Consider the following 18,383-nt stretch of genomic DNA (forward strand, 5'->3'; position numbering starts at 1 on the left):
TCGTTTCAAAGACTCTCTATGTGTGCTTTCAGCGGTTGGAAAGGATTCTAAGAGATAGGATCTATGAGCATTTAGAGGATCATGGACTGATTAGGGACAGCCAGCATGGCTTTGTGAAGGGAAGATCTTGCCTCACAAGCCTGATAGGGTTCTTTGAGGAGGTGACCAGGAAGATTGATGAGGGTAGTGCAGTAGATGTGGTCTACATGGATTTTAGTAAGGCGTTTGACAAGGTTCCACATGGTAGGCTTCTTCAGAAGGTCAGAGGGCATGGGATCCAGGGAGCCTTGGCCATGTGGATTCAGAATTGGCTTGCCTGTAGAAGGCAGAGGGTTGTGGTGGAGGGAGTGCATTCAGATTGGAGGGCTGTGACTAGTGGTGTCCCACAACGATCGGTTCTGGGACCTCTACTTTTTGTGATATTTATTAATGACTTGGATGAGGGGGTAGAAGGGTGGGTTAGCAAGTTTGCAGACGACACAAAGGTCGGTGGTGTTGTGGATAGTGTGGAGGACTGTCGAAGATTGCAGAGGGATATTGATAGGATGCAGAGCTGGGCCGAGAAGTGGCAGATGGAGTTCAATCTGGAGAAGTGTGAGGTGGTACACTTTGGAAGGACAAACTCCAAGGCGGAGTACAAAGTTAATGGCAGGATTCTGGGTAGTGTGGAGGAGCAGAGGGATCTGGGGGTTCATATCCACAGATCACTGAAAGTTGCCTCACAGGTGGATAGGGTAGTTAAGAAAGCTTATGGGATGTTAGCTTTCATATGTTGTGGGATCGAGTTTAAGAGCTGCAAGGTAATGATGCAGCTCTACAAAACTCTGGTTAGACCACAGTTGGAGTACTGTGTCCAGTTCTGGTCGCCTCATTATAGGAAGGACGTGGAAGCGTTGGAAAGGGCGCAGAGGAGATTTACCAGGATGCTGCCTGAATTGGAGAGTATGGATTATGAGGAGAGACTAAGGGAGCTACGGCTTTACTCTTTGGAGAGGAGGAGGATGAGGGGAGACATGATAGAGGTATACAAAATATTAAGAGGAATAAATAGAGTGGACAGCCAGCACCTCTTTCCCAGGGCACCAATACTCAATACAAGAGGGCATGGCTTTAAAGTAATGGGTGGGAAGTTCAAGGGAGATATCAGAGGGAGGTTTTACACCCAGAGAGTGGTTGGTGCATGGAATGCGCTGCCTAGGGTGGTGGTGGAGGCTGATATGTTGGTCAAGTTCAAGGGATTGTTAGATAAGCATGTGGAGGAATTTAAAATAGGGGGATATGTGGGAGGAAAGGGTTAGATAGTATTAGGCGTGGTTTAAAGGTTGGCACAACATGGTGGGCCGAAGGGTCTGCATTGTGCTGTATTGTTCTATGGTTCTATGTTTTTTTATATAATAAACCTGATTCTGATTCTTGGAGAGACTCCTAAAATTTACCATTCAATGAGGCCCTCATTCCTCCCATCCACCATGCCCGAGTACGTGAGCACATAGTATGTCGTTTTTGGTATCAGAGTTGTCTGCCTGGTTTTCCAACAGAATTAAAAGAAATAGACCAATTCCCAGTTAAATAAGCAAGCAGAGAAATTGGACACAAAACAGGATTACATGGCATATGGGTCACAGAAAAGGCCATTTAGTCCGATCAGTCCATACTGGCATTGATGCTCCACTTCAGTTTCCTACAAACTTTGTTCATCAAAATCTTTCTATCTAACTCTCTGTTGCATTACCACTCAAATGGTTATCCAGACTCTACTTCGTTGCATCTGTACTATTCATTTCTTCTAGTCCCTGTGGAAGCCAGGTTCCACATTCCCACCACTCTTTGGACAAAGAAGTTTCTTCTTAATTCCCTTTTGGATTTCTTGGTGAAACACACACTTTTCTTATAGACTAAAAAATCCATCCTGGCGGAAAATAATTAGTTCTCAGTGGTTCCACCTGGTGAATAAAAACTACAGACCAAATCCAGCTATTAACTCCAAAATTGCCCATTGAGGCACATACGTCACCTGACATTGAAAGCACATAATACAGCATTACCAACATGGGTTGCAGTTGTTGCCAGTAGATATTGCAATTTCACATGAAAAGGAATTTAGCACTGGAGTTCCTGCTATACTTTGAAATGGATTGTTGACCTTACTGCACAAGGTAATCAAGCACACCTCGCCTTTATTGCATATTCTCTAATTCACTCCAGTTTCTAGTTGCAATAAGATCAGCCAAGGCCATCTCCCAGTTAACAAAATCTGAAGTCTTAGACTCAACATTAATTCAGCTTGAATGACCAACTTTCCTTCAGTGCAACAAAAGGCAACTCAGAACAAGCATAAAGATAGGGAAAAAAAATACCCCATGACTTCCATACATAAAATCAATGTTACTAATCATCACTCGGGCCAGAGGTTAGGAACTACTTGACTTACCGCAAAGTGGGAAGAGACTTCAAAGTGTGATCAGTGTCCCAGAGAATCATAAATTCATTGAATGATACAGAGACCACTCAGCCTACCTTGCTGGTGCCAGCTCTTTGAAAAAGCTATCCAATTAGTCCCTTTCTACTTGGCCCTGCCAACCTTTCTTCCTTCTTTCACCCATGTCCTTTTTCAAAGTTATTGTTCAACTCTTCACTTGAAGAATTAAGTTCCGCCACCAATGAAGATTCATGGGAGAGAGTTCCAGGTTTCTGAAGCACGCTATTAAAAGGCTGAGCGCCTCCACCACCCATTCAGCCAATGAATTCCCAACCACAACAACTGCTGCAAGAATGTTTTTTTTTCCTCTCCTGTCACTTCTGGTTTCAGGGTTTGTGAGCATGTCTCTCCAGTTCTTCATCCCTTTTAAACAGTACCATATGGTTTACATTACTTTTCCTCAGTCATCTCATGGAAATGGTAATGTGCAATAAAATGAGGCAGATTTTGGGTTTAATGCAAAATTGACAGATTTATAGTCGAGTGTCAGAGAAGAAGCTTGAGTGAAGAAAGTTCAGGCTAGAGAATTGGGGTAGGAATATTATCTCCATTTTGGGCTTTCTTCAGGCATAGCTTCCTAAGCACAGGTCAGTGAATTTACTGAAGTTCAAATCTGGAGAAGACTCTAAAGCAGATGAGCTTCTACCCAAGATAAAGACAGTTGTCTGGGATCTTTTGCAAGTTTTCCTCAACAATACATTTCCTGTACTTTAAATGGATTAGAAAAGGTTTCAACAAGCTTGTCAATTTAATCGTACATAAAATTTTGAATCTAGTTCAGAAAAGTTTGGCATAACCCGAATTAACTGATTCAACATAATTTGAAAAAAAAAATCCTACTCATTGGTATAAACTTCACAGTTTGGCTTGTTTTAATTCAGTTGGAGCATTTAACATGTAACATGCCAGTTTAACTGTGCTTCACAATACACTGTTCCATTCATTTATTTCTACCAACTCACGTGTAGATTAGGAATTAAGATACACAGAACAACATGAATAAATAGATATTTGTGGTTTGTGATGTCATTCCATAATTTAGGTAACCTCAGAAACACCATACAGAGACATTTGCAACAGAACTCCAAAGGAAACAAAATTTGACCTGACGAGTTACACTGGGGGGTGTCATTGGGGGTGGAGCCTGCAACCTTGTTGCAGGACAGCACACAGCAAAGGTTACTCATGCACAGAAAAGGTAAAAAAAAATGCATTCAGCAAGAAGGAAGTGAGATACAAGAGGAACAGAGTGCCCAGGGTTAAAAAAGCAAATTATCCATGGATTGTTGGCAGATATAGTTGTCTCAATTTTAATCATTTGAGAATATAATTGGATTTAATAAAATTCTCTATTAATCATTCCAAAGGCTCTGGGACAACGTGCATTTGCAAGGCTGCAGTGGGCAGCTGTAAGGTAAGTACACTGGTATTCAAACCTTTTGTCAAGCCATCTTACTCATCCTATGCAGTTTTGAAAAGAAAATAAAGTGGGCAAGGCGTTTTTATTATACCAATGTGGGATGTGCAAGAAAGAATTATTTGTAAAATATATGAAGAAATATGCAGGAGTTTGAATGGCTTCTTGACTAATAAATCATAGCTATTAAATCAAAGCTGACTGCTTTGAGCAGACTGAAAAGATGTCTACTGCTCAGTCCACACATGTATTACAATGCACACGCATACAGCATGGCCCTTTCCCAAAAAACACTAACATCTTTTTCAGCAAACACTAACAAAGAGCTCTCCACACAGACTGGAATCTTAATGAGAAAATGCTGTGGAGTTCTGCTAATGTGGCTTTTCATTCAGTACGCCAGTAATGAAAAGATGCCTGTATTGGGATGAAGGGGTGGGATGTAGTCTCAAAATGGTAACCCTAAACACATCATTCTTAAAACAAATTTATGGGAAATTATTGCAACAGCATGGACAACATTTGTAATTCTTCCAAATGTTACCTTGTCGTCCTTAAAGTCTTTCCATCTTGAAAAGAAATGGGGAAAACTGATTCTTGCCTTTGGCAAGCTCACTTCAAATGACAACAACTATCAACAAGTAAATTTAATTAACATATGTTTGAACATGCCTTGATATTGTTCTTACTATTTCACTTAAAGAGCCCCTGGATATCCTACTACCTAAAAGCAATGAAACCAAAAGTAGCCACCACTAGTGGTACAGACATTATTTTCACTTTTTTACAAAATGACTAATTATGAGGAATGGATATACAAATATATACATACAAAAGCAGGAACCAACTTAAAATGAGGAGGGTAATTGCTTCCGAACAACCTCAGTGACTTATTTGAGGAAATTACTCTGTCTCTCAAGATACGGCTCAGGAACTGGATAAAAAGGATCCTGAAGCGGTACAGTTTGCCTTTCATCCAACAAAACATCTGAATGTGCTTCACAGGATAGTGGAATAAAGCCAAAGCATTTACCATTAAATTTTTTCATTCATTTTGAAGGAAGAAATATTATGCAAAAATATTATAAATGATTGTCAGGTAGAAGCATCCTGCCAAGTGGAATATCTGAACTTAGTACTGAGTCGTGAATGATTTAAATACACCTCCCACTGTGGGACATACTTGTTTTCCAGATATAAAAAAGGTGTGATGAGACAATTTTTTCAACACTCTGCATCCAGAGCCCCTTCCATAGTTTTCCAGACAGTTGCAATTATTCAAGATAGAAACAGTTGAATATATTCCTGAAATGAGCTCTGTGTTCCTGATTATGAGTGCACTGACAAATATGACAATTCGATATCACTGGGGCTTTATTTAAAGAAATCCTCCAAAAAATAAATTGGATTAACAATTTGGCTAAAGGGAAGGATGCACATGGGACCCACTCACAATGGGGAGTGACATGCTGTGACCTTTTCTCCTCTGTGCATTCATAAATAATCTGGAATTTCAGACTCAATGTAAACTTCAGGTGAGAGCAAACCTTGAATAATCTGGTTTCAGATGGAGGCCCCCGCAAGCTTACAAAGACAACCTAAAGGTATTTTGCATCCAGTTTGATCAGTATGAAGCTCAATATGGGAAAACACAAGGTAAATTAGAAGCAAATATAAGAGGCATGTATTGAAAAATAATAGACCTGGGCACATGGCTCACCAACTACAAAGCATCAATAAACAGAGTAAAAAGATGCTGCATTATAATAACAAATGGATTGAGTTTGAATACAACAGAGAGGGTAATCAGTGCATGGAGCCAGAAGGTAAAGGTGAGGTCCTAAATTAATACTTTTCATCGGTATTCATAATGGAACCAGACTTTGAAGCTGGAGAATACAGTGAAGGGGTAGGTGAAAGTCTAGTGCAGGTCTCCGTACATAAAGAGGAGATACTCAATACTTTGGCGGGCGTAAAGATAGATAAATCCTGAGAACTGGATGGGATTTATCCCAGGCTACTACAGGAGGGAAGGGAAGAGATTGCTGGAGCTCTGGCTCAGATTTTTTTAAATCTTCACTGGCGACAAGTGAGGTACCAGATGACCGGAGGGCAGCAAATATAGTCCCACTTTTCAAGAAAGGCGAAAGTGAAAAGCTTGGCATCAGTCGCAGGGAAGACAGTAGGAAACAATTCTGAGGGAGAGGACCACTTGGAAAGGCAGGGACTAATCAGAGACAGCCTACGCAGCCTTGTCAAGGGCAGATCCTATCTGACCAATTTGATTGGAGAGGTCACAGGGTGTATCGATGAGGGCAGGACAGATGTGATTTACATGGTCTTTACTGAAGCCTTTGAAAAGATCCCACATGAGAGATGGGTCCAAAAGGTTAGGGCCTATGGGATACATAACAAATTGGCAAACCTGATCCAAAATTGGCTCCACAATAGGAGACAGTGGGTGATGGTAGAAGGTTGCTTTTGGGATTGGATGCCAGTGACTAGTGGTGTCGCACAGGGATCAGTGATGGGACCCTTGCTGTTTGTCATATACGTGAAGGACTTAGATGTGGATGTAGGGGCATGATCGGTAAGTTCACAGATAATACGAAGATTGGTGGAATTGTTGATAGTGTGGAAGGTAGTCTTATGCTGCAAAGATATCAATGTGTTGATGAAATGAGCTGAAAAATGGCAGATGGAGTTTAATCCAGACAAATGTGAGGCGATGCATTTTGGGTCCTGGGGAGCACTGAGGAACAGAGCGACCTCAGAGTAACAGTCTTTAGATCTTTGAAGGTGGCAAAACACGTAGATGATATGGTTAGGGAGGCATTTGGGATCCTGGCCTTCATTAGTCAGAGCACTGAAAGTGGTGAGGCTACACTCCAACTTTATAAAACCTTGGTTAGACCTCAACTGGAGTTGTGTGTGCAGTTCTGGTCACCATACTATAGGAAGGATGTGATAGCACTGGAGAGGGTAAAGAGGTGATTCACCAGGATGTTGCCTGGGATGGAGTGTTTTAGTTATGGAGAGAGACTGGAGAAGCTAGGTTGGTTTTCCCTGGAGTGGAGGAGATTAAGAGGGAACATGAATGAGGCATGTGGGGTTGGGCTATACCCCAAATGATGAGGGGTATAGATAGTGTAGACTGCAGGAAGCTTTTCCCCATATCCAAATAGATAAAACTAGAGGACATAGGTTTGGTGTAAGGGGGAAGAGATTTAGAGAGGATACAAGGGGAGACCTACTTCACCTACAATCTTCATCTAGGTACTACATACCTAGAACACACTGCCTGAGAGACTGGATGAAGCTGGGTCACTAACAGCATTTGAGAAGTGTCTAAATGAACACTTGAATCGTTTAGGCATAGAGGGCTATGGACCAAATGCTGGGCAATGGGATTAATACAGAAAGGTGCCCAATGGTCACCATGGACTAGTTAGGCTGAATGGCCTGCTTCCTTGCTCTACGATTCTATGACATGATGCTAAACCAGGCCAGGCCTGAGGCAGATCCTCTTTGAGCTTTTTCTTCAAAGCCCTATTCATCCAGTTTACCTTTAAAAGATGCAGCAGTCTCCACTTCAACCTGCTCCCTTGACTGGGCTCCAACAACTTGCTGAAGGTCCCTGAACCTCCCTTCTCACACTCTTTGTGATATTTGAAATTAGCGACGCTTCCCAAGATATGGGGGACTTGGCCTGGTGAGGGAGACAGCAACAAAATTGACCATCTGACAATCCCTGGGCCATTAGTTCCAAATGAACTGTCAAGTGAAAGAGGAGACACAAGAGATGGCAGGTGCTAGAATCTGGAGCAACACACAAAGAGCTGGAGGAACTCAGCAGACTGTCCATTTCCTTCCATAGATGCTGCATGACCTGCTGAGTTCCTCCAGCTTTTTGTGTATTGATTGCGTGAAATACTTTGCAGGGAGATAAAATATTTAATGAGATAGAAGTAAATCTCAAACAATTTTTTCAAATATGTCACACCAACAGTACGAGGGGGCAAAGCGACTACGACTGAGGACATGGCAGTAGGGATCTCTCCATGCAAAAAGCCAGGTTGCCAGGTTACTAAGGCAACTGGCCGTCTCTTGTGTCTCCTCTTTCACTTGACAGTTCATTTTGGAACTAAATGGCCCAGGGATTGTCAGATGGTCAATTTTGTTGCTGTCTCCCTCACCAGGCCAAGTCCCCCATATCTTGGGAAGCGTCACTAACTTCAAATATCACAAAGAGTGTGAGAAGAGACGTTCAGGGACCTTCAGCAAATTGTTGGAGCCCAGTCAAGGGAGCAGGTTGAAGTGGAGACTGCTGCATCTTTTAAGAAACTGGAATGATGGCAGAGGGGTTATTGGGCCAGGGGGTAGATCAACTGGCACAAGATTACAAGCTTCAGTTCCTCAAGCATGGTTCCCCTGTTCAGACATTGCCACAAGCTGGGAGGCCTGCATATCTTGTGCATTAGCTGACTTCAGAGTAATAGAAATGCAGAAGTTGAAACAATTACAGTTTTGAATACATTCAATATTTCTGTCCAGGTCCTGAAGCTGGATTTTCTGAATGCGAATGCTTTTATTATTTTAAAGGTGTACAAGGATATAAACTAGAACTAAGAGGTTCTAACATGTGAAAATAAAGAACAGCTAGGAGCTCATTCTTCTTGAACAGAAAAGACTGCCAGGGTAAGTTATTGGGGTTTTATATAAAAAAAAATACCAGTCATAACTATACAGGGAGTCAGTATTAACTCAATTGCAAAATAAAGGAGAAACATCTCCACCCAGGGTGGTTGGAATGGGGAATGTTACAGCAGGGAGTAGTTGAGGCAAATTGTATAGAAGCATGCAAGGAGAACCTGGGAGAGTACCTGGTGGTGGAGGGGAGGGGGCTGTCTGGTGGTGGAGAATTGGTGGTTCACTTGTAGAGAAAGCAATAGAAAAGACATGCAGGAATGATTAAGTGACTTAGATTGGGAGGTGGCTTGTGTGGAATATAAACACCAGTATGTGGCTGAATAGCTTGTTACTGTGTTGTAAATTCTATGATTCATTTGTAATCCTCAACTACCCTGCAATTTTGCAAGTATGATTTTCATCAACGTAAATGTCTCGATCACTTCAATGTGTTGCCAGAAGTTGCTCACAAATTCTAGATGTGCTCCACAGTATTGTTATTGTTACTAAATTACAAGATTTCAACAGATTACAGCACCTCCACATTTCACAAAGGACATATGCTGAAACTTCAAGGTCCAGTTGATAGTATTTCCTTGCATTGAATTCTGTAATGCATTGCATAACATTACTCAGTCCTGATACTGATTCAAATATTTTCTTCAGAAAATATCTTCTCCATCTGCTACATCCACGCAATGGATTAATTTAAGTTAAAATGCAGGCAAAGAGTGACCCATATCCTATAAACCCATACTATATTGCAGCAGGTTATTTTGTCCCTTATGCTCCAAAGGTGCAGGAACTCCCCGGTGACTCAAAGGAAAAGCAGATGCTGGGAATGCATGACAACTCGATATGCATTTGACAAAGTAGAACTTTCGTGGGATTCCATCTTCGACATTGCTCTATCCTTCCCATGTAAATTTGTTTGGGCCAGTATGCCTTTCTAGTAGAAATGCATGATTTCCAAAACTCATAGGATATCTATCCATCTCGGCAATTGATTTACTTTCTCATTAGCTAATGTATACCTCAACATCAGTAATCTGCACCTACCATTTCATCAGGATTTCTCTGACCACTCTCTTCTCCTCTCCCACAAATTACTGCATGGTTCCAAGGAGCCCTTTCCAGCCCCATTACTCATGCCACATCAATTTCAACAGTAGTGACAAATAGATTAAAATCCTGCACCAAAAATAGAGTCCAAAACAAGGAACTCATTTCAAAATCCAGCGGCAAGACTCCCTGGATTTCACCAGTTTTGGATAGCTTTAAACAGGATCTAAATGGGACGTGAATGATGTGGTCCCCAAGTGCATGACTGGCAAATCAAACCCTCTTCTATCTGTGAGTGCAGTTAGATGGATCAAACAATGGACCACATTATCACATCCTATCTTTCAAATTTGAGGCAGATATCTTGGAGATAAATTCCCTCCAAAAAGGACAAGTAGCCTCTAAGAGATGCAATATTGCTGTCGAAGCAAGTAACTTAAATCAATTCTGCCAAGATATTTGCAGAAGGGTTCAAGGTAGGAGATGGGTACAACTCCTGGAGAACTGGTTAGACAGGAGAGAACCATCTTCTTACACCATTTCTCCAGGATGGAAGTTCAAGCACCAACATCCATTTGCACACATACAGAATTTTAAATCCAAGTGTTGGTGTTTTCAAGCTAATTAGTTGTACAACTGTAGGTTTTGCCCGCTACCTGATGACCAGTGCAGCATTGTCTATTAGTGCTTCACAAGTCAATGCCAGAACAAGGAAACAACAACTCCCACAAAGATACTTACATTTCTCCCCTCCTGAATCATACATCTGCTATCAGCAAATGGAATGGCTATAAGGGGCTGTCAAAGGGTGGATGACTGTGGGTTAGTTTGGCTCTGCTGCCAAGCTTCTTTATTATTGAGTGGGAAGAAAAATACACCCTGATCAAAAAAATCCAGCTCCACAGTGCTAAAGGTTAACAGGTAGCCTGTAATCAAGACAGAAGATCAGCCAATGAAGTTGACTCATTAAACCCATGCTATTATCATTTGCAAAGAAAGGAGCATTCCAGTGGAAAAGTATTTCAAATCTGTCATATTCATGAGTAAACATACACAAATAAAAATTAATCATTCTTTCTGAAAAGATAAATCTGACTTTTGCATGACTGACCATTTACCGCTGAATGTTATTGCTTCCATAACAAAAACACGGTCTGGAAAAACAATTGGCCACTTCCTCAATGCTGTTAAAGTACTGCACGGGCTCCCTTACATCTCGATCTTGCTCCAGCAGTTTAAACTTCCCTAAGAATAGAAACACAAAGTTTGAGTGAAAACATGAAGTCACTTCGATGAAAAATCTCACAAATAAGTTTCAATATCACAAAGGAGATTTGGCCAGAAACTGATTTAGTAATGCAATAAGAACCAAATCAGTAAGTTAACATGTTCACTGCCTTTGCTCATTGATGCATTTTTTGTCACCATACAAAGAGGACAAATGAAAATTTCAGATCGAGAACCATGCTTTCCAGATACATCATTAATGTTGCTGGTATTCACCTAAAGTAATCCTCACTCTGAAAACAAGTAATATGAAAATAGCTTAAATAACAAAAGCCATGAAACAAGTTTTCAACTTGTTCAGAAGGTGACGATTTCAAATGTGCAGGCAGCAGCAAATGAAGATGAATTTCTCCCCCTTGGCTACAACGCTAGCGACCCTGGTTCAATTCCCGCTACTGTCTGGAAGGAGTTTGTACGTTATCCCCACGTCTGCGCGGGTTTCCTCCGGGTGCTCCTGTTTCCTCCCACATTCCAAAGACATACGGGTTAGGAAGTTGTGGGCATGCTATGTTGGTGCTGGAAGCGTGGCGACACCCCGCTGCCCGCAGAACACTCTAGGCAAAAGATGCATTTCACTGTGTGTTTTGATGTACATGTGACTAATAAAGAAATCTTATCTTAAGAAATGGGATTTGGGAACACATCTGGCAAACGGAACACCAGCTAAGTCTGGGTCCGAGGTTCACAACAAGAACCATGCGAAGGAACTGCTGTTGAAACTGAAGCTCAGGAAAGAAACAGGAGTCCTCATTTCACTCCAAATTCAAAAATACCTTTTGGACAACATTTACAATGAAGTGGAAATCAAAAAACTGCAGATGCTGGAAATCCAAAACAAAAACAGAACTGTCAGTGGCTTCGACCTGAAACATTAACTCTGTTTCTCTTTGTACAAATGCTGCCCAAGCTGATGTATCCAGCATTGCCTATTTTTATTTGGAATTAACTCTCTTTCGCCCCATTTCCAATCGCTACCCCATCACGATCCCTAGGTTTATGGCCATCTCAACTAAAACCTCTCTGTTCCCTTCCCCAAGTCACCAGCTGTGGTCCTTTGCCAATGGATTCCCTCCAGGACACCAAGTAGATGGCAATTTGCCTGGCAATTTAGTGGGAAACAGAAGAAAAATATTAATGAGGTCCTCTCATTCTGTTTGAAGTGACCTCCATGTCCTGGGTTCCCCAGCCATTTATGGCCTTCTCCACACCCTTGCCCAAATATCAAGCCCAAAAACACCCACTCACTCCAGATATCCAAACAGATGTAACTTTTACAAAATAATTACATTAAGATGCATATGACCCGATTCATGGAACAGGTGCACGGCAGGAAGATCCCAAGTAGCATGATTTCATACATGCAGCTGGATCAGCCAAATTTTATAATCCCACTGCAGTGAGGAAATACAAATTCATGTCATAAGCAAAATTATATTGCCCTGCCTTTGTAAATTTGGCCTTGTGTAGTGGGTACATTGTCACAAGGGTAGAATATGACTAGCACGGATATAAACCATGGTTAATGTGCCTTGAATATTATTCACTGAGTTGCTCAATATGGCTGAGGATAATACCAAAAGCAATGCAAAATAAAAAGGGGGTTGTCCTTTTCATTGGTAGAGTCTTAGTAATACAGCAGAGTGATGGAGCAAAGAAGGGTTGTCCCATTTGATGCAGAGAGACTTCTGCCAAAAATAAGCTATTGCCACATGGAAAAATAGAAAGCAATGGAAATTATTTCAGATTTATCACATCAGTGCTATTCTACCTAGGATTTTTATTATCACGTGTTCCTATTAAGGTGAATGCAGAATCACACTACAGAGGTCTGACATAAAAAAAATCAAGGAAATATCAGTTGGAGGCACTTTTATCATATGTTAAGTATTAAGGTGTGATTAGTCCACAGAAGTTAAGTTGCAGCTTGCAAGAAGTCATCGAGAAACTCTTTAATCTTTACAAATTCTGCACTTCTGTTTCAGATTTTTTAAAACGTTCTTTATCATTCTGTGAAACTGTACCACATAGGGTTAAACCCAAGGTCAGACGGAGCACATCACTGAACCACACACTTATACAGGTCATGGGGTGGCCATTTAGCCCAAAGCTCTGCAATTTGTTCCATTCCCTTGCTCTTTCCTCACATGCATTGGCACAATGACATTACTTGAACTTCTGCATTTAATGACCACCTTTTGTGTCAATGGCAAGGATTTTTACCCATATAAAACTGAGAAAAGAAATTAAGCTCTCTACGGCCAGCCACCAGTGACGTAAAGTTGCATTTGGCCATTATTTCAGTGTAAATTCAAAGGGTTTAGCTCAAATCTTTCCTGAGTAACATGACTTGTAAAAGACATTTGCAGACTTAAGCTATACAGCTAAATAGGAGTTAAGTGTTTTAAGTTTCCACTGACCAGATAAAGAGTTGATATATTTAAAGTCTGTGACAGTGTAAGAAATGTACTTCTGTTTCAAATCTCTCTTAAAAGGGCTATCGGGTAGTATTCTCTGTACTAAACATGGAAGAAAAATAAATAGTTCACTGCTTTGTATTACATATTTGTTCATATTTCACTTAAATAAAACTATTTATTTGCTCTGAGCCCTATGCTTGGTCTGGTGAGAGTGATGCCTTCGTCCAGTGTTCAAATAATGATTTTCTGTGATGAGAAGTGTGGGTCATCCATCACATTACTGAGAACAATAGATACCCTCTGAATCAGTGGAGCATTAGATCTATTAACAAGAACAGCTGGTGTCACGGAAACCAAAACAAATCTGGCATAAAAAATACAAAAAGATGACAGTCTCTCTATCCAAGCCTCCAGGAAACCTCTATGTTACGTATTTATAACATATATTTTCAGCGGTAGCGTTTCCAATTGCAATACCTTACACAGCATGAAACATAAACAAGGAAATCTTTTTCAACTGTACTGCTGAAGTCTGTCCAGCCATTACCCAGAGAAAATTTGAGCTAATCTCTTGAATATTATACTGAAGCATGGATGAATGCAACTTTTATAATATGTACATCTAACAAATTACTAATTTACTCCTGCTAACATGAATGGAAGAAATGAAAAGTAGAGAGCAGACACCTGAACTTCCTTAGCTATTTTGTGGAAATGACCACAGATACTAGGACCAAAATCAATCAAGGTTGTTAAATCATCAGTAAAAATGGTATCATGCAGGATACGATGCAGTGTTGCTGCTTGGCTCTTTCCTCAATGACAGGCTCAGATCCTCAGGGATTCATACATTGCAAAGGAAGGCCATTCAGCCTGTCATCGTTGGACAGCTTCAAAGAAAGAGCTGCATGGCACTGCAGCAGGTGGTATTGCTGCCTCATAGCTCTAGCATCCCAGGTTTGAACCCGACCTCAGATGCTCTCTCCATGACCTGTGGGTTTCCCCCAGGTGACTTGATTTCCTCCCACACCCCAAAGAATCGCTGGTAGCTTATTTGGTAATTGTAAATTATTCCTGATATAGCTGGGTGGCAAGAGAATTGGGAGGAGTTGATTGGCATGCAAGGAGGAATAGGGTACAGGGAAATAACTGAAGGAAGGGGACTAAGGTGTTGCTTTGCTAGAAGCAGGCCTAAACTTGATGGGCTGAACAGCCTCCTTATTGTGAAATTATGTGCAAACTTATTTCACTTTCCTGTTCTTCTGATCATCCTGTTCACTGTCCCTTTCAAACACAAATTCAATTGTCTTCTGAAAGTTATTACTGAATCTGCTCCCACAAAGTGGTGCTTCCCAGATCATCACAACTCATCTGAAAAAAACTCATTTTCCATCGTTTTAAATCTCTGCCCTCTGAATATCTATCCTCTTGATACCTTTGAAAACCTACCATAATTTGCAAGGACTATATCACCTTCCATTCTCTCCAGACAAAATTTCCTGGCTTTTCTGTTGTATCTGAAGGACAATTACCCAATGGGAGCAGAACAATCTTATCATCAATGGTGAAGGTCAGCATAAGTGCCAAAGGCAAGACGTATTTTCTATCATCTTCAGCCAGGAGATCCATCTTGGCTTCCTGCTGAGGACTCTACAGCTTTCAGCCAACTCAGTTCACTTCGTGTGATATGAAGAAATGGTCAAGTGTACTGAATACAGCAAAGGCTAGTGGACCAGACAACATCTGGGCTTTAACCTTTAAGTCCTGTGCTCCAGAATTAGCCATGCCTCAAGTCGAGGTGTTCCTGTGTAGTCACAATATTGGTATCTACCCCCCAATGTGGGAAATTGTCCAGGTACGTAAAATGCAGGTCAAATCCAATACAGCTAATTACAGCCCATTCCACTCTCCATTATCAGCCAACTGAAGGCAGTCATGTGATGCCAATAACTTGCACAAAAATGCTCAGTTTAGGCTTCATCAGAACAACTTGTCTCTAGGAGAAAGTTGTCCATTTAACTGGTACCACATTGACAAGCCAAAACATTCATTCTCCCTGCCACAGGTTCACTGTGGCTGCAGTATGTACCATCTACAAACTGCATTAGATTAAGTCAAGAACAACCCCCCAAAACTGTGACCTCTAATCACCAGAAAGGACAAGGCCAACAGGCAAGACCTTCTCTCTAGGTCCCCACCAAGTCATACGACATCCTGATCTGGAAATATATCACCGAGTCTAAGTCCAGGGACTTCTTACCTAACAATACTGTGGGTGCACCTTCACTAGGTGGCTGACCAACATTTCTCAAGGGAAACTAGGGATGTGTCATAAATGCTGGCCTTGCCAGCAATACCTCATCCAGTAACTGAACTAAAAGAAAGGGATAAAGCCTGTCAGACTTCAATTTAATATGCAGATGAGCAGCAAGTCATGAGAACTTGGTTTCAAACCCAGTGCCTCTGAAATCTGTTCCACCTTCTCCCCTGGCTCCAACAGTAGAAAGTACCGGCTCAACAGAAAATTGACATTGATTTAGACAAGCTTTGCAGAATTCCCTTCACACTCCAAACTGAAACTGAATCAGAAGTGAGATTTAATCATGAGAATTAATTAACTGAGAAATAATTATCAATGTTGAAGTACTACTCCTGACTGGAGGCGCAACAGTCAATGAAACAAACCGATCTCTTAAAAAATTCCTTTTACTTTTCTTTGTTCCCCTACCCTTGTAACCAATGGTGACTAACCAAATTTCAAGAATCCACTGTGTTTCCCCATTGTGCTGCTTTTGGCAGCCAAACTAAATTCAAATTATAAGGTTATGTATGCAATAAACTTTGAATGCAGTTCCATTTAAATTACTGTTGAGATTTGGAATAATAACTTTTTCAGCTCATTATTAACATATAAAAACTGAAAGAGCAACGGTGAAGCCACCTCACATCATTTAAAACTTTACTCAGCAACTTTTGCAAGAGTTTTGCAGTCACTGGAAGCACAGTTTGGAGAATTGGATGCAAGGGTCCATGTGACCTATTCATGGCATTCTTAATTTCATACTGAAGACCAGAAATAGTAAGCACTGTTAATCAGGGAGGAAGTGTAACACCAGAGTTTTGCAAACACCCCTCATTTAAACTTTAAAAAGATTGTTATAGAGCAGTCAATGTGAACCTTGAGCTTTGCAAAACTATCTCCTTGATGTGGTCTCACGCTGCTTGCCAGAACCCAGGATGCTGTCAGATTGGCCATTCAACTCCCAAGTATGCTACATTTCTCATAGGAATTCAACAGAAACCACTGCAGTATCAATATAAAAAATGCAGCATTGTAGCGACTCACCGTCTGAGCAAGCGAACCGGCTCGGCGGTCAGATTGTGCATCGCTGGAGCAATGGCACTGGGCCTTAGTCTTCCCCGAGCGACGGGGAGAACCCGCGCACGGAAAAAGTTTGATGACATAGCGCATACGTCATTTCCGTTTTCGGTGGGCGAGAACCATTCCTCTTAAAAGGCTCACGCAAGGCGGGAAAATAAATCAGTTTTGTTCTGCAACTCATCGACTAGTGTCTTACTTTCACATCACAGTGGCAGCCGACTGTCCAAATGGATTTTGGACCCACAAAATGGACAACAACGCAGCAGCCAACACAGTGGCACTCAAGCTGCCCACCTTTTGGATGCTTCAGCCCCACGTCTGGTTCGACCAGGCCGAAGCGCAATTCCAACTTCGGCAGATCACCTCCGACTCCACACGGTCCTACCACGTGGTCAGCTCCCTGGACCAGGAGACAACCGCCCAGGTCGGAGACTTCATCCAGTCTCCTCCGGAGGAAGGCAAGTACCCAGCTTTCAAAGACCTTCTTATTCGGACCTTCGGCCTCTCCCGTCGCGAGCGCGCCGCCCGCCTGCTTCATCTCGACAGACCGGGGGACAGATCCCCATCGGCCCTGATGAACAAGATGCTGGCCTTGGCTGAGAGACACAAGCCATGCCTGATGTTCGAACAAGCCTTCCTCAAACAACTACCCAACGACATTCACCTGCTGTTGGCCGACGCCGATTTCAGCAACCTACGTGAGGTAGCCGCCGGGGCAGATGTCCTGTGGAAGGCCAAACACGAGAGCGGGTCGTCCGTCGGCCAAATTGCCAGACCGCGGGCCCAACGCCTACCTAACCCAGTCCCAGCAACTGAGCAACCACACCCCAGAAACACAAACGACAACACTGGCGACCAGCTGTGTTTCTACCATCAGAGGTGGGGCGCGGAGGCCCGTGGATGCCGCCCACCCTGCAAGTTTCAGGGAAACGCCAGGGCCAGCTGCTGCTGATGGCTACGGCGGCTGGCCACCAACACAGCCTCCTATTCATTTGGGACAAGCAGTGCGGGCGTCGTTTCCTCGTCGATACCGGAGCAGAGGTCAGTGTTTTGCCCCCGACTGGCCGCGACACTCGTAGCAGGCAACAGGGTCCCGCACTCAAAGCCGCAAACGGCACAACGATATGAACTTTCGGTACCTGTACAGTTCAATTACAATTCGGCGACAGCCGTTTTACCTGGAACTTTACCCTTGCCGCCGTCGCCCAGCCACTCCTGGGAGCCAATTTCCTTCTGGCCCACAGCCTGTTAGTCGACCTGCAAGCGAAGCGGCTAGTGCACTCCAGAACTTTCCAAACCTACTCCCTGGGAGAAGCCAGCCTACCAGCCCCGCGCCTGGACTCCGTTTCCCTGTCTGGCAACGAGTTCACCAAGCTCCTAGCCGAGTTCCCATCTGTTTTGGCACCTCAGTTTACAAATTCAATGCCCAAACACGGGGTGCGGCATCACATCATTACCACAGGGCCACCCCTTCATGACTGAGCACGACGACTACCTCCAGACAAGCTCCGCCTGGCAAAGGAAGAGTTCCGCCGCATGGAGGAGCTGGGGATCGTTCGCAGGTCAGACAGCCCCTGGGCCTCCCCCCTGCACATGGTCCCCAAAGCCACCGGCAGGTGGAGGCCCTGTGGCGACTACCGCAGGCTGAAT

The 18,383-nt window shown here is 42.6% G+C and overlaps 1 protein-coding gene across 1 annotated transcript in view; it reads right to left on the bottom strand.

Moving 5' to 3' along the window:
• The window catches only part of gareml (GRB2 associated, regulator of MAPK1-like), a 137,805-nt gene that overhangs the window by 32,431 nt on the left and 86,991 nt on the right, over positions 1 to 18,383 (bottom strand). Inside the window, 2 exon segments of the mRNA XM_052024669.1 lie at positions 10,755 to 10,811; positions 10,813 to 10,892. Coding sequence (XP_051880629.1) covers positions 10,755 to 10,811; positions 10,813 to 10,892 — 137 coding nt within the window.

This window comes from Pristis pectinata, chromosome 10, assembly GCF_009764475.1.
Source record: "Pristis pectinata isolate sPriPec2 chromosome 10, sPriPec2.1.pri, whole genome shotgun sequence".
Classification (NCBI taxonomy): domain Eukaryota; kingdom Metazoa; phylum Chordata; class Chondrichthyes; order Rhinopristiformes; family Pristidae; genus Pristis; species Pristis pectinata.